Here is a 20,240-nt window from a genome sequence, read left to right as displayed (position 1 = left end):
TACATATATAAATTGTACAAAGCAGCATAGACATGTGCAGCTAAATCGCGGTGTTAGCCTTTTTTTTATAATAGGTACGTTTAAAGAATACTTGGTATCATTCTTCATAAAGATATGGTGGGTGCTCTTGGGTGTGCCAGTTTTCGGGACCTTTTGTAAATTGAGATTTTCTATCAGAGGCTTTTTAGTATAATACCACACTGTCTAAACAACCAAACCCGGCTGCTACACCACCTTCATTAGAATCACCGAATTTGGATCTCAATAACCAACCTGGGCTCTCATTGTATAAGATGTTGCTATCATGATCAAATAATACTGTACCGTAAACACCCAGCTCACTCAAGATAGGTACAGCAAAAGTGGAGTCTCCATTACAAATAATATTCCCTTCCGTGGCATCACTATCAATTAGTTCCATTAGAATATAGCCATTCCATTGGTCTTTATCCAATCCTCGCAAGAATCCAGGTATATCTTCCTTATAAATGTTATTTCCACCACCTTCTCTTTGAGGCTTAAGGACATAGTTATGAGGTGATTCCATTGCAAGACGTTTCCCTTCTTCACCAAGTGGCGTGTCATCCAATGGGAAGATCTTTACAAATGTTTCTTTCAATTGATCTTTAACATGCTCATCCTTTACAAATTTAGTTAAAATCGTATCATCAGTTAATAGTTGTTGAACTTTCTTAGCACCTGATAATTGAGTCATCAAATCAGGAGCCTTAATAGCGTATGATTTCTCTAAGAAGAATCTCGCATCCCAGTCCTTTTCAATTTCATAATCAGAAGTTGTATATCCTGTTCTGTAATAGACAAGACCAACTTCTTGACCTGTGTGCTTCATATAAAGTCTATTGCTGTTAGCGTCTAATTTTAATTCAGTTAATACATCATCAAAATTCAAACGAACAGTTTTAATTCCATGATTCTCCCAAAGTTCATTCTCTATACATTTTTGATCAAAGACATTTCTTTCACCACGTTGAACGATAAATGCCACTACCAAATTTGCTCTGTCATTTGGAGTATCATATTTTGATAATGCGACTTCCATCGCCTTGGCAAACCCGGCAGAGGGAAATGATACTGGAATTTCATAATTAGGTTGAAAAAATGGTGTTCTATTACTTTCCTCTTGATATAATCCCTTAGAGTCCAAAGTCTGATGTAAGGCTGCAACCTTCCCTGAAAAGCCAGAAAATGAGACGGATACTGTGTTGAATTCTACTTGTTTGATGGAATTAGAATTTTTATCGACAATATAATCGGAACGGAAAATTCCTAGACGTAATGGTTGAATGACATCTTTGGATACTGTCGTGGCAAATTCATCAAGTTTCAGTTGAATGGCAAATAGCTTACCTGTGAAATCCTCATCCGATGCTGACAATAATTTAGTCTCCTTATATAACCAGTCTGACGATGAGATTCTAGCATACAACTCGTTGAATGGTACTTGTACCTCTTGGGCAGATTCAAAACAAGCACGTGGTACTGGTGTAGGGTATGTGGTTAAAGCTACCATTGCTGTTTGAGTTTGGGGTGTTTCAGGCTTATACACCAGAAGACCATGAGACAATGCCCATTGATACAACTCCGGTAATAAATGTTTTTCCAAGCTCTCTTTGGATAGTTGCGGTAATGCTGGTTTCTTACTTGTCATAGTGTACCTCTAATTAGCCTAGCCTCTAGACTTCCACTTAATTGATGGACCTGAATCACTATAAGGATGGATCTTACTTATTTATCACACCTATCTTTCTTGAATTTTCTTCAGTTGACAGTCTTCGATTTTTCGAGAAAACTGTGGCTGATTATGTAATGGATCTTTTGACTCATTTTGGGTATATTTAATTAAGGTATATCATACTATATTATATACTTGTATCCTGGCACAGGATCAAGTTAATGTACATATTTAATTCTGAATAATATTATTATTGTGTTTAAGGTTGTCAAGGTAACGAACGTCATATGTTTTCCCATATATTCCAATTCCAATTGGATATATCGTTCTTTATTACCTCCTTGAATATTTTACTCTTCTGTTGCTGAACACTTTCATCTTCATTCACCTCTGATGATGCTGGACTGATTTGAGTCGATGTTAATGTCTTAGTTGTTGATGTTAATGATGAAGTTGATGTTGGTACCGTGGGAGTTGCCACTGATACGTTTGGTTTCTTCCGTCTCTGCTGTTCTGTTGTATCTGTCAATATAGATCTTTTTTGAGGGATCATTGGAGAGGTAGTATTCGATGGTGGTGGTGTTGTCTCTGATTCTCTTTGTTCCATGTTTTGAAATTTGAAAACGTTGGCAATTTGCTTGTCTGAGATAGACTCCAACCTAGAGTTCACATTCTTGTTCTTCATTAATAATTTTGTATCGCTGGCAATTATTGAAAGTTCAAAAACATCCTTTTCACGTCTTTTCAGTTGAGTCTTTGTAAATGGTTGTTTCTTGGTGGATGAACCATTGATAAGTTCTATTGTCTTTTTAGTAAATGGTAAGATTGGTTCATATACTGTCATGGTATTCATTCTTGCCTGAGTAGTGACTGATAGTCCCAGGCAGTCTGAAAGAGTGGAAAGGAATAAATCTGGGGTAGATGATCCTTCAAAAATATCTTGATGATGCTTGTATCTTGATTTAACTTCTTGTCTTCTCAATTTTTTATCTACAGGTATGGGTGAAGGTACAGCTTGTGATGGGGTATTATTTTTAACATACTGTTGTGACATTATTTCCCAAAATTTTTGAAATTTCAAATTGATTTTGTTCATTATCATGGAATTTATAATGAAAACGCCATCATTGATCTTATTGATTATTTCTCTCAAGAACAAATTTAATTTTAAGAAATCTCTTAGGAATGATTCATCCTTGCTGGCAATAAAATATGCAATAGCAAAGAATTTAACTTTCTTAAATAATGGTTGATTATCGCTTAATGATTTTTTAATATCTAACTTCTCCCGACCAGATAAAGAGTTTGATAAATTTGAGAGGTTAAATTGAGTCTTTGAAATTTCAGAGGATATTCTCTTGATTATTGACCAATCTTCAGGTGATGGTGGTTTATTTATTGTATTTATATTCATGGACCGTAGTTTGCTTTGATCTGGATCTGGATTTACAACGTTCTTCTTTTTGTTCAATAAATATGCTTGTTGTTCTTGAATGAAAATTTCGTTAATTTGATTCAAAAGATTGTGAGAATTATTATTAGTTGTATCTGGAATATTATTAATATAAGTTGAGTTATTGTATGCCGTGGCATTCAATTGACTCACTGGGTTAAAGTTTGCCTGTTTAAAATTTTGATATTGTGATTGATAAAGATGTTTTATTATGGCCAAATCATTCATGGAAAATAAGGATTTGTTATCAATGACCCATTTTGAAATTCTTGGCCAAGTGAACATTTCATTTTGAGGATTTGCATGAAATGTTAAAAATTTTGGTATATTTTCCAATATTGTCATTGGTACAGGTATAAACTGAAATTTCTTTACCAATTCCTGTTCTGTCGTATTATTTTTATCCAATAAAGTCTTTCCTGATGGAGTTGTCCTGTTATTTGGCCCTGTAGGGCGATTCATCAATAATGATGAGTCCATAAGTCCATTAATTTTGGCCTTCTTTGCCTGTGAAGTCCTTACCAAATTCTCCATCTTACCGTTCATAAATTTTGTATAGCTATTCAAATCATTACTGAATTTACTAAAGACAGCATTCTCAAAAACTTTTGCCTGTTCTTTAATAGTGGTTGCTGTATTTGAATCACCGCCATTTGCGAAATTCAACTTCATTAAGATCTGGATCAATTTATTAATATTACTGGCTCTCAATTTTTGGCCCATCGTTAACGGCTCGGACGGGCTAGAACCAACACCCTTTGTCTGAGCTTGAAGCGTACTATTGTAGTTCATGCTTGATATCACGGAGTAATACGGGAAGTGTATTTGCTGGCAAAAGAAAATTATTCTGCCAGAGCTCCACTTCTAAGTAAATGGGGAACTAAAACGGGATGTGATTGAATGCCAGAACAGCTTCCTTGTCGTGATATGGAGTTCAGATCTATGCTTAGTTGGGGTCCAACCTTATAGATGACGGATTAATTGCACCAGATTTTTGATGACTCGATGAATTTCCACTCATTTACAGGGGTTACCCGGCTTTTTTAATTATATAGAAATTAATATCAACTAGTAGTATCAGCAGTTAATTAAAACAAACAAGATAGATAGAAAACGAATGTGCAGAAGTACCTTTCCCTTGGTCATAGAACAGAGTCCTCCCAAGGGAAATATGTAAAGACTTCTTAAATTGATCTGGGGTGTCAGGACAAGAATGTCTCGGACAGGTCATTGTAATTTAATCTACCTGTCCATGCACCATGCACGCCGAATAAAAGAATTCAGTACACATGACGGTCCTACCCTGGCCTATATTACAGGGGCCACGCCAGCAGTTTACTTCATCCCCTGATGAATCTTCTGCTTGAGGCTGCTCACTTTGAGTACGAATCCATTTGAGAAAGAGGAAGTAGTGATGAGAAGAGATGTTTTTTGTTCTTGAACAGTTTTTTATACTAACAATATTAGGGTTACCCGGCGCCCAGATTTGAAACTTTCAAGACACGTATACGTAAACCCTAATATAATAAGAACATTCATGGATCGAACAAGTAGTAGATCTGTAATTACAATCGGGCAAAAAGTATCAAGACCCTGTCATATCAATGTCATCATCTGCCGCTGCTGTCTCAGGTTTTGAACCCAAAAAAGAGGCTTCAGATTTGAAGGTAAGACAGCACAATTCTTCTGCTGCTACTTCGAAGGCTGCCAAAGATTCTGCTTCCATCGATGAGAAGGACGAAAATGTAAAGAAGCAACAGCCCCCATCCGAAGAGTCTCCTCTTTGTAAGGTGGAAGCATGGGTTATGCCAATTGTCTTCACAGGTCTTTCGTTCTTTACGAGAATGTACAAGATTGGTGTAAATAACCATGTGGTTTGGGATGAAGCACATTTTGGTAAGTTTGGTTCTTACTATTTAAGACATGAATTCTATCATGATGTTCATCCACCTTTGGGTAAAATGCTCGTTGGGCTATCTGGTTACTTGGCTGGTTATAATGGTTCATGGGATTTCCCCTCAGGTGAAGAATATCCTGATTATTTGGATTATGTCAAGATGAGATTGTTTCAAGCAACCTTCTCATCTCTATGTGTCCCAATGGCCTACATTACTGCAAAGGCCATTGGATTTAGCATTCCTGCTGTTTGGTTATTCACTTGTTTAGTCCTTTTCGAAAATTCTTACGCTACTTTGGGTAGATTCATCCTATTAGATTCAATGCTACAATTCTTCACCGTCGCATCGTTCATGTTTTTCATCTTATTCCATACTCAACGTAAAAATCCATTTTCCATCAAGTGGTGGACCACTTTGGCATTATTAGGTTTCAACTTGGGTTGTGCCATCTCTGTGAAAATGGTGGGGCTATTCATCATCACTTTAGTCGGAATCTACACTGTTGCTGACCTATGGACATTATTACCAAAGCAAGCAACTCTCAAGACAAAGAAGCTGCAAGCGTGGAAAGTATATGGATGTCATTGGATTGCAAGAATTGTATGTCTTATCATTATCCCATTCCTAGTCTTTTTAACTTGTTTCAGAATCCATTTCGCACTATTATCTCATTCAGGTACAGGAGATGCTAACATGCCATCACTTTTCCAAGCCACTTTGGATGGTTCTGATGTCGGAAAGGGTCCCCGTGATGTCGCTTTGGGTTCATCATTTGTTTCCATTAAGAATCAAGCCTTAGGTGGTGCCTTGTTACATTCTCATGTGCAAACTTTCCCCCAGGGATCAAATCAACAACAAGTTACCGGATACGCGTATAATGATGATAACAATATTTGGTTCTTTGATAGAATTAGAATTCCAGGAAACCAACCTTGGTCTAATGAAACTGAGACAGATATTGAGTATGTTCGTGTCGGAAACGAGTATCGTTTAGTGCACAGAAGTACCAGGAAAAATCTACATGCTGATAAAATTGTCGCTCCCGTTTCCAAAAATGATTGGGAAGTGGCAGGTTTCGGTTATGGGTTTGAAGTGGGCGATGATATGGACAATTGGATCATTGAAGTTATCGAACAAGCTGGTGATGAGGATAAATCCATGATTCATCCATTGACTACCACCTTCCATATTAAGCACGCTGTATTGGGTTGTTATTTGACACAAACTTTGAAACAATTACCAGAATGGGGATTCAGACAAAGTGAAATGACTTGTTCTCATAAAATTTCTAAGAATGATAAGAGAACTTGGTGGAACGTTGAATCTCACGAAAATGAGAAATTACCTGATCCTGATGCTTCATTCCATTATCCAAAGACTAATTTCTTTAAGGATTTCTTATTTTTGAACAGAATTATGATGGCTACCAATAATGCTTTGGTCCCAGACAGTGATAAATATGATTCTCTAGCATCTGCGGCTTGGCAATGGCCCACTCTAAATGTCGGTTTAAGATTATGTGGTTGGAATGATGATACAGTTAAATATTTCTTATTAGGTTCTCCAGCATCCACATGGCCTTCCACTGTATCCGTGATAGTCCTAATGATTTTCATCGTTGTTCTAGCATTCAGATGGCAAAGACAATTAACTAATTTTGCAAATGATAAGGCATTGAACACCTTTATGATGGGTGCCTTCTATCCATTATTGGCATGGGGCTTACATTTCATGCCATTCGTCATTATGGCTAGAGTCACTTATGTCCACCATTATTTACCAGCATTATACTTTGCCTTATTAGTTCTTGCTTATTTCTTTGAAGCTATCATTAGAAGACCAAAGGGCACTCTAGCCAAATATATTACCTACATTACGTTAGTACTATACTTTGCCGTTGTCATTGGTGGATTCTTCTACTTCTCTCCAATTAGTTTCGGTATGGATGGACCATCTAAAAATTATAGATATTTAGACTGGTTATCAGGATGGAAGATTTCTGATCTTAATGAGTGAATAATGACTTAAAAATTTGATCAACTGTTATTTTTTTTGTAATGTTATGTAAAAATATAATGATTATAAAATTATCTTATTGAGTAATACGGTCTGTATCCAGTACTTGAGATACAGAATGCATTCGCACTTCTCTAGTGTTATTGGGCGTCAAAATTTGTGTGCTTGAGTTACTTTGATTTAATAAGGGGACATTTCCTTGAATGCTAATAATATTTTCCAATGGCGGCGATACCACAGTATTCAACCCATTACTATTGCTACTGCCACTAATGCTATTGTTCCTATCGACGTAATGTGCCATAGTGGGACGAGTCAATTTAGTCACAGAATCAACACTGTTATTACCGGTATCGGTGCCGCCTAAATACCCCACTTCTGACTGATCTGTAATGGACCCCATACGTAACGACACTGTAGAGTCTTGATAACTTGGAGGTCCGTATGCCATTACATCCTGGTAAATAGGAGGAACTTCTTCATCCCATGATATTCCTAAGCCTGATCTTTCAGTAACATTTAATCTAAATTGCATTCTTAATACTCTTGCGGCACCTGTGGGTACACTAACAACTTTGGAACTATTGATAGGAAGCCCCGCATTTTCTGAATTATTCTCGTCATTATTTCCCGATGAGGTTTCTCCATTCGTTGTTCTGGAATTTACTGGTGTAATGCTATTGTTGCTAACAGGTCTAGTTCTTGGTGCATTTCTGTTGGCAAACATGGGGGATAATTCAGCTAATCTTTGATCTGCACTACTGCCCGAATTTGAACTATTCTTACTTTTATCTGATCGACTCTTACTACGAATTGGTTGACCGTTAGAATATTGTAATGTTTCTTCAGCGACCACAATCTCGACGGCTAGTATATGATTCACGTAGATGCCCAGATTTGGGTCTTGAATATCACATGAAATATTGGCATCCTGTTTATGAGAATTAATATGAGGTTTTGAAGTGGACACCATCGTAACTGGGTTCCCCACGCCAGAATTTAGGGGCATACAATCTATTTCCGTGACCAGTTCAATTTTACCATTATTCTCAAAATCTGTCTTCCACCCACTTTTCATGTCACCCTTGGCAATAATCCTCACTTCTTCCGTGAACAGAGTACTATCATTTTTGGCAATTTCTTGTTGTAATTGTTGTTCACGTAGTCTTTGCTGTTGTTGTAATAGTTCTTGTCTTAGGGCATCATCACTTGGATGAATGAATTCATCAACAGAAACATCATCTTGATCATCTCTATCTTCCGGTATATCATTGGAGCCATTGTGACCATTACCAGATGAAGCTGAACCATCCTGTGGCGTTCTCATTGATGGGTTGTTACGAGAAGAATTGCTATTCAAATCTCCATGATTTCTCAATCTTTGTAAGGGTAGGTTTTCAGGTGAACTAACGGCTACTCTTACTTGGGGTCCAATATCACCGTATCTTTTGATTTGTTGCATTGGTTTCTTATTTCTTTCAATTTCTCTCTCCTTTACATGTTTTTCTAATTTTCTTAACTCATGTTGATGAACTTTGCAAGCGTAACTTCTAACTCTAGTAGTTTCCTCCACTCTCCAACTTAGTTTTCTCATTCTCCATCGTCTATCCTGTAGGGAGACACCATCTAATTTCATCTCTAAGGGGAAAGTAGACTTGGGGTAGATCACATTGGGTAACACCGCGGCTGCTGTCAATTCAGTTGGTGGGAAAACACGTAATGAATTCTTATCAGGTCCTCTAGGAATACTTCGCGTGACCGCTACGGGCATTACCAATCTCAACATCTTTTCCTTAGATTTAACGTCATGACGTCTTGTAGGTTCCTTATACGTTGCCACTGCAATTAATTCATATTTAATCTGTGTCTCTGCGTTAGACCCCAAGTATGAAGTCGATGGAACAGACCCTGGGATCAAATATGAAAATGGATATGTATGTGCTCCTACTGGTTTATCCTGTGGTGCCTTCTGAATGGGCCAACTTTTCATATCTGTTAATTTGGTTCGACAATTCGTACATGATTGAATCGATGACGTATCTGGCGTGAAAGGTTTATGGAAATGAATCTTTTGTACAAACGTGAGAGACACTGACGTAACTGATATCTTGGTGTAGCCATTCATAATCTTTGTATTGGATGGACTTGGTGATGGCGTTGTCTTTTGAGATGATGCTGTTGCCTGAGATTGTGCCACTGCTAATTGAGAGAATGTGGTAGATAATGTGGATCCGATGGCACTCTTCCTTCTTCCCGGTCTTGGGGACTTCTGAGGGGCACTTTTGGAAGGTTTGATGGAATCATAAGTCGGTATGGATACATCAGCATATGGATCCTTGACATTCAATGTGACAACACCGCTTAATAATGACCCCGTGGAATCCGCTGCTGATCCATAAAGTACGCAGGGAGGCGATTCCACATTAATGCTCAATTCTATTGGATGCTCTGTAGCAACATTTTTCGATGGATTCAGCGACTTTATGCTAGAAGACTGTGCTAATTTGGCAAACGGTAGCATTTTTCGCTATCAGTTATCTTTGTTAAACTGGTGGTATCCTCGATACAAAGGATAAAAAGCGGCAATCTGCACTTAATTATAACGCAAAGTAAAGAGACAAATATGGTTCCAGTGACTCAATCACTCACTCACTGCCTTGTTCACGACACCTCAGTTATTCACTGAAATCCTATTTTGTCATTGTCTCTGAAATTTCGAATTTCAAATTTCGAGCCAGTCATGCCGTGTCCGTGACCATACCGGGGGTTTTCCGGACACTACCAACTTACTGGAAAAGTGAAAAATTTTCTGCGATGAGCTTAGTTTTAGTATGTTACAAGTGATTGATTAATTGATTAGTGCAGTAGGACCTTTTGATATCATATCGACAATCGCATATACCATGTCTGACGAAATCGTGTGGCAAGTCATTAACCAGTCGTTCTGTTCACACAGAATCAAGTCTCCCAGCGGTCAAACGTTTTGCAGAGATCCATATAATGTCACTGGTCTGTGTACCAGACAATCCTGTCCGCTAGCTAACTCCAAATATGCCACTGTGAGAGCGGATAAGGGTAGAATATATTTGTATATGAAGACTCCTGAAAGAGCTCATACTCCTGCCAAGTTGTGGGAGAGGATTAAATTGTCAAAGAATTATTCTAAGGCTTTGAAACAGATTGATGAACATTTATTACATTGGAAAAATTTCTTTATTCATAAATGTAAGCAAAGATTCACGAAATTGACTCAAGTGGCCATCACTGAGAGAAGATTGGCCATGAGAGAGGAAGAAAGGCATTATGTTGGTGTGGCTCCAAAGGTAAAGAGAAGAGAACAAAATAGAGAAAGAAAGGCTCTTGCCGCAGCCAAGATTGAAAAGGCTATTGAGAAGGAATTGCTTGATAGATTGAAGAGTGGTGCATACGGTGATAAACCTTTGAATGTCGATGAGAAGATATGGAAGAAGGTGTTGGGTCATCTTGATGAAGAACAAGAGGAAGAAGAGGAAGAAGATTGGGACGAAGAAGAGGAAGAGGAAAGTGATGAAGGTGAAGTTGAATATGTCGCTGATGATGCAGAGGGTGAATATGTGGATGTTGACGATCTAGAGAAATGGTTAGCTGATTCTGATAGAGATGCTTCATCTGATGAAGATAGCGATGAATCTGAAAGTAGCAGTGATGAAGAAGATGAAGCTACGGATTCCAAGAAACGTAAGAAGTCCAAGGTATCAAAGAATAAACGTCCAAAGGTGGAAATTGAATTTGAAGAAGAGCATGAATTACAAAATAATGAACCTGAGATTGCGCATTAGTTGGCTAGTGATAAACAAACACGATATAGACTAAAAAATAAAAAACCCTCTTGTATACTAGATTATTATATTCACAATAGCTAATAAGATACAAGATATCTTTGATATTGAAAAAAGAAAATGATTTGACGTTTAAATATAGTGCAGAGATGTTAAGTTACATATTATTATAAAGTAATTTTTCTTGTCACATCCAAGTCCTTATGGATAAATGCTCTGTTCCCACCTGCACCCAAGTAGTCTCCAGCGATTTGGCCATTACCTCTTATTTGATATTGATAACTGACCAACCCATCCAATCCAACAGGTCCACGGGCATGAATCTTTGAAGTAGAGATACCAACTTCTGTACCAAACCCGTATCTAAACCCATCAGCAAATCTTGTAGATGCATTCCAGTAAACCCCAGAAGAATCAACCCCCTTTAAAAATAATTCCGCAGAATCTTTATTTTCTGTAACGATAGCATCTGTGTGTCTTGATGAATGAACGTTAATATGCTTTATGGCCTCTTCTGTCGAGTTGACGAATTTAACGGCACAATCTAGGGAAAGGAATTCCTTATCAAAATCATGTTTTTCATCGACATCCACGGTGTGGGTCTTTATAACGTCGTCTGATGTACCTAATTGTGTCAACTTGTCCAGATATGCCTTTTTCACATCTGGCATGCAGTGTAAAGTAACATCCCCCTTACGAGTAACATTTTCTAGGACTTCCCACCAGTTTGGACAGGATGGGTTGATGAGTAAAGTTTCCATGGCATTACAACCTGCAGGATAGTTGGTCTTTGCATCAAAAACAATTCTCTTTGCCTTTTCCAAATCGGCTTCCTCATCGATATACACTGAACAGATCCCATCAGCATGACCTAGGACAGGAATTTTGGTGGAATTTTTAATATTTCTCACTAATGCATTAGAACCTCTTGGCACCACTAAATCAATGTATTCATCTTGATCTAATAAATCATTGACATCTTGTCTTGTTTCAATTAATTGAACGGCTCCCACTGGAACCCCAGTTTCCTTTTCATTTTTTTCAATGGTATCGTTAATGATTCTGGACATTTCTCTAAATGTGTTCACAGATTCCTTCCCACCTTTCAAGATCCCAGCATTCCCACTCTTAATACACAAGGCAGTAATATTAGCAATAACTTCTGGTCTAGATTCAAAAATAACTAGCAAGACTCCGACTGGTGCAGTGACTTGATACAAAGTCAAACCTTCATCTAATTCTCTTGCCATCTTAATTTTTCCCACAGGGTCTTCCAAATCTGCCACGTCTTTAATCCCCTGCAACATGGTCTCGAACTTGTCACCCTTAAACAGATCCAATCTCTTCAACAACGAGTCAGACAAGTGGGTCTCCTTAGCGTTTTGCAAGTCCAACTTATTAGCGGCCTCGATGTCGGAAGCACCAGCCTTCAAAGCGTCGCGAATCTTGTATAAAATCGCAGAACGGTTGTCGTTGGAGATGGTCTTGAGGGAGTTGCCCGCCATACGGGCCCTCTGTGCTATTTGTTGTGCTGAGGACATAACTGTGTGTTGTGGTTGTGGTTCTGTGAAGTGAAGAAGAGAGTGTATTATCTATTCTCTTTATTCTTCTTTTCTATGACTAATTTTCGAGCGGGTGAAATATTGCAAGCAGTCTCGAGTGTCGTTTGTTATTAACTTTGAACAAGAGCAAAAAAAGGGCAAGTATTGGATCCATCTTGTGTCGGTTGGAAGTATATGATTGAAGTAGCATTCCTACGCACATAGCAAGATCGAGAAGGCACTTTATAAATTTCAGAAGTAAAAAATACCACGCAAGATGAAGTGAAGCGAACCCTGGGAGAACGAAGTTCTGATGAAGGGTCCCTACTTAAGGTATTATTGTGGACCACAGATTATGGGGACAACAACCAGGCTCTATTCCTACCTCTTAAGACGTGCTTCACCACATTGTAGAATGCCGGCCCTTTGCATTTCGCAGTTGGGTCGGGATGTTCGTTGGCGCGGCAAATTTGCCCTTGGAACGCAAAATAGAAGAGATAAGACAACTGCCATCAACAACCACTGGGTGGGCATCCTATGACAGAGACCAAACATGTCTGAACAACTGCCCAATATGAACATGAACATGTCTAGCATCAACGCCATTATAGAGAATAGAGTGGCCAACTTCTCAGGTGTGCTTCCCTCCATCCAATCCCCACCCTCCAACTCGTCCTTCTTCAACACTTTCCCACCAACAAACATCAATGTAAACCAACCGCCCATCGTCACACCGGAAAGTAACAACATCTCTGACGAACCCTTCTCTTACTACTTGATTACCGCTAACAGAAGTACCCTTAAGACGCTAAAGAAGAGAGCATTTGCCAAATACGCATTTGCTCAAAATAACATAAATGATAACTTGATTTGCCAGTTCAGTAGAGATGGTCAAGAGGAACCCTGTGGTGAAGAGCTACCATTTTTAAACAAGAAATCAAGACTAAGTGATCAGGCTCGTCGTTGCACGAAGCATCTATTCGATGTTCATAAATATATAGTGGAACCATCCACCATCCTATTGAACCTCAATAAAAATTCTGAAATATTTAAGAATACTTACACGGAACCTGAGTATAACGCTGCTACACAATTGTTTAGTCAATTGGCTGAAAAAGTACCACCTACATTTTCACCTTGCTTTGCGGATTGGGTAGAGGTGATGGTGGAATCTGAGTTACCGGCAACGATATTGGATAAACCATACTTCAAGAAATTCGTCAATAAATGGGTACCATCCTATGATCATTCTTGGACAAGAAAAAATTATAAAGAATTAGCCACTGAAATGGGGAAAAAGATAAGGGCTAAGCCAGTAAGAACAAGAACAGGTAAGCAGACGGGGAGGATTACCAAACCAACTCATGAATCATCATCATCACCAACTGACCTCTGATCAGGTGAATGAGCTATGTAGCTATATAATAAAATAATATAATACGGCGTTACGTCGAAAGTTTGTCAATCTCAAACTCTTCAATAATGAACAATTTTTTTCATTTGCAACGTTGTACAACCTGAACACCAATACATTCAAGGCTTGAACTTAATAGTTGCTAAGGGGCATATTTGTGGTTGTTTAGGATTTTCAAATCTAGAGTACCATCATCATATTCTAAACCGGAGTACCCCATGAAATATTTTTAAGTTTGTCTTTTGAGTTTTTCTGGCAAAATAATCCTTGACTCCAATTTCTTACCTCTTTCCTGTTTCATTATATTATCCTTTATATCATCCACACAGCAAGTCAAAAATTTGGACTTGGTTTCATACATTATTTAGTCACACACTCGACTACGTACGATAATAAAAATATATCTAAAATATATGTTTCCGTTCTCCCCATTCGTATCATTGATATAGTTTTCACTTCATTCAGAAATATAATATCCATATTGAACCAGAAAATATCTAGACTTTGTCAAAAAAGCATACCTTACTCGTTATTTTTTTCAACTATGAGCATTCTATATTTCTCGATTAATTTCCAGAATTATTGATTTTGAAACGAAAGATATATGATTTTAAACAAAATTTAAAAAGAACTTTTTCTAAAAATAATCCATTTAATTCAAAATAAAAAAAAGTGAAATAGAATTACCTTAAGATTATTTTTATAAGTTACTAAAACTACAGTACATTGGGTGCTCCAACTTTTTTCTAATTTTTCTTGAAACTAGGGGAATAAAGATAGAGAAAATGGGCCTTTACCCTGGGTCCAAAGGAGCTCTCATACAGCTCACTTGAACCTTGGCTAGTCACTTCCTCTTTATCGACCTAGCTTCTTCTATTTTGATAAGCCTAGTCACTGAATAAAATTGTACGTATAATGATAGAGACACTTTTTAAATATTTTTTAATGTATTTTTTTCTTCTTTGTCTATAGCTTATTACAACCCATATATCTTCTACCTAATAATTTGCTTGACATAAAGTATATTTATGGAATATATATGATGCGTGTATTGCTTTTTATGTTTTCTATCTTGGAATATTTTCAAAAATAGACTGATGAATGAGATGTGATACTTAATCTTCTAATCTGCAACGAACAGCCTTGGATTGTAGATAATTTTCCAATGCTTCAGTACCCATTTCTCTACCTAACCCAGATGCATTAAATCCACCGAATGGAACGTTGCAATGGAAATCGTTATAAGTATTAATCCAAACAGTACCAGCTTTTAATCTATCAGCAACTTTTGTAGCAGTATTAATATTTGAAGTATGAATACCTGCAGCTAACCCATATTCAGAATCATTTGCCATTTGAACAACTTCATCTAAAGTCTTAAACTTACTTATGGTAACCACTGGTCCAAAGATTTCCTCCTTAACAATTCTCATATCTTCTTGTACACCACCGAAAATAGTTGGTTTTACGAAATAACCCTTCTTACCAACTCTTTCACCACCTGTAATTAATTGAGCACCTTCATTCTTACCAATTTCAACATATTTCAAAATTTTATTTAATTGCATTTGAGAAGTTTGAGCACCTTGGAATGTAGTTTCATCAAATGGATCACCGACTTTAACAGCTTCAGAAGCAGCCTTAATTTCTTCAATCAATTCATCATAAATAGATTCTTGAACATACACTCTGGACCCAGCACAACAAACTTCACCTGAATTGTAATAAATACCAGTAATAACATTTTGAACAGCTTTCTTTAAATTAGCATCCGCAAAGATAATATTTGGTGATTTACCACCCAATTCTAAAGTGACTTTCTTTAAAGAGGCAGCAGCATTTTGATAAATATGTTTACCCGTGGCAGTAGACCCAGTGAATGCAATTTTCTTAATCAAAGGATGTGACGTCATGGCTTCACCAACAATTTTCCCAAACCCTGAAACGATATTGACTACACCAGGTGGAATACCAGCTTCTGGGATATATTTAGCAGCATAAAGAGCAGATAATGGAGTAGATTCAGCAGTTTTCAAGACAACAGTATTCCCTGTGATTAAAGCAGGAGCAATTTTCCAAGCCCACATTAATAATGGGAAATTCCATGGAATAATCTGACCACAGACACCCAATGGTTCTCTCTTTGTGTAATTGAAATAATTAGAACCAGAATCAATTAATCTACCATCTAATTTATTAGCCATCCCTGCGGAGGATTTTAAATAGTTAACTACTAGTTCCACATCCCCTCTAGCAGAATTAATTGCCTTACCATTATCAAGAGATTCAATGGATGCAATAATTTCCTTATCCTTCTCGATTAATTCAGCCAATTTATATAGAGCTTGACCTCTATAGATTGGGTCTATAGTGGACCAAGAACCATTATTGAAGGCATCGCTAGCGGCCTTAACGGCGATGTCGACATCATCCTCTCTACCTTCATAAATGTGGCAAATTTCGTCTTCAGTGGAAGGGTTGATAACTTCGAAGGTCTTCCCCTGTTTGGATGGGACGTTCTTGTTATTGATGAATAGACCTGTTGGTTGTTCGAATTCCAAACCATTGGGTAATTTGATAGGAATCGTTAGCGGCAAGTGAGAGAAGCAACGCAATTGCATTCTCTTGGAGAGTAAAGTTGGAGTAGATTTTAACAAGGTGGTCTTTGCTGATAGCATTGTGTCTTATTCTTTTTCTGGATTACTATAGCAGGAAAGAAAGAAAGAATAGAACAGAATAGAACGGATCCTGCTGGGTGGCAAAAGAGCACCTCCTTATATATAATCCCAGATCCCATAACAGACAATATATCGTATCATCATTTTCTTGTTGGGGAAAGGAACACGAGATGAGATGAGCGGCTATGAAAAAATTGCGGAGTTAAAAGGGCCAAAGGGTCAAAATCGGAAACAGCGGGGGCGCGTTTATAGGAGCACGAGGGACAAACAGGGACAAGTGAGGCCCAAGGCCTCCTCAAATTTGGCCCTCATCACGTGGACAACCGCACGTGCTGTCTTGGTATCGTAATGACGATAAGACCAGATCTCCTCACAGGTTGGAATGAAACGGTTGCCACGTAGATCCAACTCCTCCAGACAGAAAGAGGGGATCGCTTCGATGAAATCGTAGCAATTATGTAATTCGTTGTGAGACAGGTTCAGTTTCTTTAGTAAGGGTAATCTGTAGCGAAGATCTAACGGTATCTGGCTCAATCCATGGATATGAGTTAGTGTTAGAGAACGGAGAGTGTCCGGTAAGAGGTCCCAGGAGGGTAATGTATCAACAGAACCATTTTCAACGTGTAATATTTGTAATGTCAATGGTAATTCTTGTAATTGTAATAAACCGGGGAAATTCCCGTCAATCTTAAGTGTATGCAAACGAGGGTATGGCAATTTCTCGCCTTCGCCAATGTATTGTAATGTCTTCGATGTGTTCAACAAAGTTAAGGTCTCCAATGTTTCACATTCATTCGTGTCATTGATATACTCGATCGGGTTACCATCTAAACGTAATATCTTCAAATTGGGTAGGCTGCTTAAATTATGTATGGATGTTATCGCATTTCCTGACAGGTTTAATTCTTCCACAGTTAACCATCCATTTAGTGGTCCTGGAGTATGCAAGATTAATTTGGCAAAATCAACAGTCCCCACAATATTATTATTGGCTAAATTTAACTGGATGGGCTGACAATCACTTAGCCCCTCCAATGAATTAATCTTATTATTGGATAAATCAATATATTTCAAATGAGAGCACAGAAGGGAGGAACCAAGTAAACTTAAATTTGAATGAATGAGATTATGCGAAACATTTAATTTTTCCAAATGAATTAATTGATCTATCGAAAAATTCACACTAGTTAAATTATTATTACAACACGAAAGTTCCATCACCTGGGCTGGAACACCTTCAAGAGATTCCAATTCATTATCATCAAGGTTACAATAGAGCAAATTAGGTAAATTTTCATTTAATGAAACAATATTTCTCAAATTTTCCCCATTGATAGTCAATTCAAATATAGATTGCCAATCGGTCTTTGATGAAATTTTCTCTGTTAACACTGAGATTAATTTAATTCTGCTTTCTCTAAATGATGTTTCCAATTTTGATCCCGTTGTAATGTCACCATTACTGTTCAAATAGGGAAGACTATGATCAGGTTCCTTTTTTTCGACATGAGGTGGCATATATTTTACATCAAATTTGGGACTATCTATCCTAGTATTATTCATGTCACCATAATTACCACTAGTCATGTCATTATCCATCGTACTGTTTGTCATTGATATCGAGTTAGCCATTGCACTAATATTATCTCCATGATCATTGTTATGCAGATTATTATCGGTATTATTATTACTGTTATCATTGGGGGGCGCTGACCATACACCTTCCCTTGTTTCAAAAACGTATCCTGCATCCTGTGGTCCATATAACTGAATTTCTTGTTTCGAATTTTGTTGAGTTAGATTTGCATTGTTTTGAAACAATTTCTTGGTCTTGTTAAAGCTTGGAGAATCAGATGACATCAAATCCTCTGAATTGGTCGAAGAAATGGAATCACTCAAGGATGTATCGTTTGGAGATGATTTTATCTTCAATTTATTTACGTTTGCATCTCCATCTTCTTCTTCATCGTCATGTCTTGATGGGATATCTTGTTGAGTGCTATGCATCATGAATTCTTGAAAAGTATTAGGATTGGCACCAGTGGGACCACGATTTTTGTTTATTACGTTCTCAAATACTCTCATTGCCTCATTTCGCGGGTCGCTACTATCATTATCGGATTCCATTGAATCTTTATTACTGTTATTGTTGTTGTTACTCTGAGTGTGTAAGTTTGAATTTGAGTTCGAATGCGATGAATTTAACCTTGAATTTTGTAAAATATCATGATGTTTCTTAAACGTATTGGGGACCCCCGTAAGATCATTCAATGAAGTGGAAACTATCATATCAGATTCAGGTTCCTTCGACATCATATTGCTTTTATTATTTGCATTCAACATATATTGTTTGAACTGTGGAACCTCTTCATTCTTCGTGGTACCTGAGAGTGATCTTCTTCCCCTTTGAACAGTACCATAATCGATGGATCCTGACCCAGTTGTAGTCCTCACACTACTCATAGTTCTTTTATTGAGATTTCTCTTCTTGATGTCGAGGGAAGATTGTGCATTGACGTCCACATCACCGTGAGAAATAAAATTGGAGTCTGCAAAATCTCTATTAGTCAAATATGACTTGGATGCAGTCTTCCTTTCCGGATTATATGGTTTCTCCTCTTCGAGGAAGCTTTTCACGCCAGGAAAATTTGATTGTGAAATGTTAAATTTTTGGAAACTTTGGTCCATTCCCTTAGAGGGAGATTCTTGTTGTAATACAGAATCCATCGTCAGGTCCCTTTTTCGTTCTTCAATGGCTCTCTAATTGTTTCTTTACTCTGTCTTCACTTCCTCAGGACTGTTATAATCCGTATTTTTTTTTCCGCCATGCCGATTAGACGTAAACAATGGAATTTCAGTAAGGGAAGAAACAAACAAAATGAGTAGAGTAAAGAACAAGGCTAAGAACATGAAGGAAGGCTCTTTCGTAGGATCTCCTTTTGCTAGTACGGCCTAACCTACACAGTTTCTTAACTAATAGTGAGTTATTTATCACGGAAACACTAATATAATAAGAATCTGTGGTTACCCGGAGAACGCGAATCTCATCGTAAACCCATCTCGAAAGGTTGATACATAACAGAAATCATGTATTTTATTAACTTCAGATGACAGAAAACTGGAAATGCAAACGAAGCAGCTAGATCGAGGGCTTTCCTATTTTTCATGGTTGTTATATTTTTTCTTTCATGCATTTAAGTATATAGAACTAAAAATTATATGTGCCATTGAATATATGTAATATGGCTCAACTATTGATCCGTGGTGTAGAATATATAATGAACAAGGTAAGGTACTAACTTAGAGAGACAGAAAAGCACGCATTAATACTTGACGATTGGAGCACATACATACGTAGTTGTCCCAGTTTATAATACTAAGTACACCATTAAATGTTCCACTACAAATGTGACAGGAAATACTAACAACAAAAAGAGTGTGACATACAACGCTAGCATCAACTAACATTCTTCCCGAAATAATAAACCCACAACTTATTGGAATCTGGCCAGATTAAGTATAACGTGGTGTAGATTAACAACATTCAACGTAAACAAATGGAAGTGGTCACAGTAGAGACACAATATGTCAAACTTGGTTAATAATTTGAGTCAAGACGTTGAATACCAGTGCAATTTTATTTTATTTCAGGCATTTAAAATATTTTGCAACCAGAATTTGGCTCATCAAGATAGAGATGCCATAGGATGACAGTTTTCTTGCAAACCA

At 37.5% G+C, this 20,240-nt stretch overlaps 9 protein-coding genes across 9 annotated transcripts; 3 read left to right on the top strand and 6 right to left on the bottom strand.

Annotated features, from left to right (window-relative positions):
* Positions 1 to 184: 184 nt before the first annotated feature.
* Positions 185 to 1,669, bottom strand: GSH2 (glutathione synthase; the record flags this gene model as incomplete). The annotated part of the gene is made up of 1 exon (XM_003678010.1): positions 185 to 1,669. One exon carries the CDS (start codon positions 1,667 to 1,669, stop codon positions 185 to 187), a length of 1,485 nt encoding a protein of 494 aa, XP_003678058.1.
* A 307-nt stretch (positions 1,670 to 1,976) lies between these two features.
* On the bottom strand, positions 1,977 to 3,938 carry GAL11 (Gal11p; the record flags this gene model as incomplete). Its single annotated transcript, XM_003678009.1, has 1 exon — positions 1,977 to 3,938. The coding sequence occupies one exon, from the start codon at positions 3,936 to 3,938 to the stop codon at positions 1,977 to 1,979; it is 1,962 nt and encodes a 653-aa protein (XP_003678057.1).
* An 812-nt stretch (positions 3,939 to 4,750) lies between these two features.
* Positions 4,751 to 7,060, top strand: NCAS0I00420 (uncharacterized protein; the record flags this gene model as incomplete). Its single annotated transcript, XM_003678008.1, has 1 exon — positions 4,751 to 7,060. One exon carries the CDS (start codon positions 4,751 to 4,753, stop codon positions 7,058 to 7,060), a length of 2,310 nt encoding a protein of 769 aa, XP_003678056.1.
* Positions 7,061 to 7,136: 76 nt separating this feature from the next.
* On the bottom strand, positions 7,137 to 9,581 carry LDB19 (Ldb19p; the record flags this gene model as incomplete). Its single annotated transcript, XM_003678007.1, has 1 exon — positions 7,137 to 9,581. One exon carries the CDS (start codon positions 9,579 to 9,581, stop codon positions 7,137 to 7,139), a length of 2,445 nt encoding a protein of 814 aa, XP_003678055.1.
* Positions 9,582 to 9,963: 382 nt separating this feature from the next.
* Positions 9,964 to 10,878, top strand: MAK16 (ribosome biosynthesis protein MAK16; the record flags this gene model as incomplete). The annotated part of the gene is made up of 1 exon (XM_003678006.1): positions 9,964 to 10,878. One exon carries the CDS (start codon positions 9,964 to 9,966, stop codon positions 10,876 to 10,878), a length of 915 nt encoding a protein of 304 aa, XP_003678054.1.
* A 167-nt stretch (positions 10,879 to 11,045) lies between these two features.
* On the bottom strand, positions 11,046 to 12,419 carry PRO2 (glutamate-5-semialdehyde dehydrogenase; the record flags this gene model as incomplete). Its single annotated transcript, XM_003678005.1, has 1 exon — positions 11,046 to 12,419. One exon carries the CDS (start codon positions 12,417 to 12,419, stop codon positions 11,046 to 11,048), a length of 1,374 nt encoding a protein of 457 aa, XP_003678053.1.
* Positions 12,420 to 12,972: 553 nt separating this feature from the next.
* NCAS0I00380 (uncharacterized protein) lies at positions 12,973 to 13,815 on the top strand (the record flags this gene model as incomplete). The annotated part of the gene is made up of 1 exon (XM_003678004.1): positions 12,973 to 13,815. The coding sequence occupies one exon, from the start codon at positions 12,973 to 12,975 to the stop codon at positions 13,813 to 13,815; it is 843 nt and encodes a 280-aa protein (XP_003678052.1).
* Positions 13,816 to 14,948: 1,133 nt separating this feature from the next.
* On the bottom strand, positions 14,949 to 16,511 carry ALD4 (aldehyde dehydrogenase (NADP(+)) ALD4; the record flags this gene model as incomplete). Its single annotated transcript, XM_003678003.1, has 1 exon — positions 14,949 to 16,511. One exon carries the CDS (start codon positions 16,509 to 16,511, stop codon positions 14,949 to 14,951), a length of 1,563 nt encoding a protein of 520 aa, XP_003678051.1.
* A 246-nt stretch (positions 16,512 to 16,757) lies between these two features.
* NUD1 (Nud1p) lies at positions 16,758 to 19,238 on the bottom strand (the record flags this gene model as incomplete). Its single annotated transcript, XM_003678002.1, has 1 exon — positions 16,758 to 19,238. The coding sequence occupies one exon, from the start codon at positions 19,236 to 19,238 to the stop codon at positions 16,758 to 16,760; it is 2,481 nt and encodes an 826-aa protein (XP_003678050.1).
* Between the last annotated feature and the right edge of the window lie 1,002 nt (positions 19,239 to 20,240).

The sequence above is a fragment of the Naumovozyma castellii genome, chromosome 9 (genome assembly GCF_000237345.1).
Source record: "Naumovozyma castellii chromosome 9, complete genome".
Lineage (NCBI taxonomy): Eukaryota > Fungi > Ascomycota > Saccharomycetes > Saccharomycetales > Saccharomycetaceae > Naumovozyma > Naumovozyma castellii.
The sequence above is the reverse complement of the archived record's forward strand: the minus strand, read 5'-3'. Positions and strand labels throughout refer to the sequence as shown.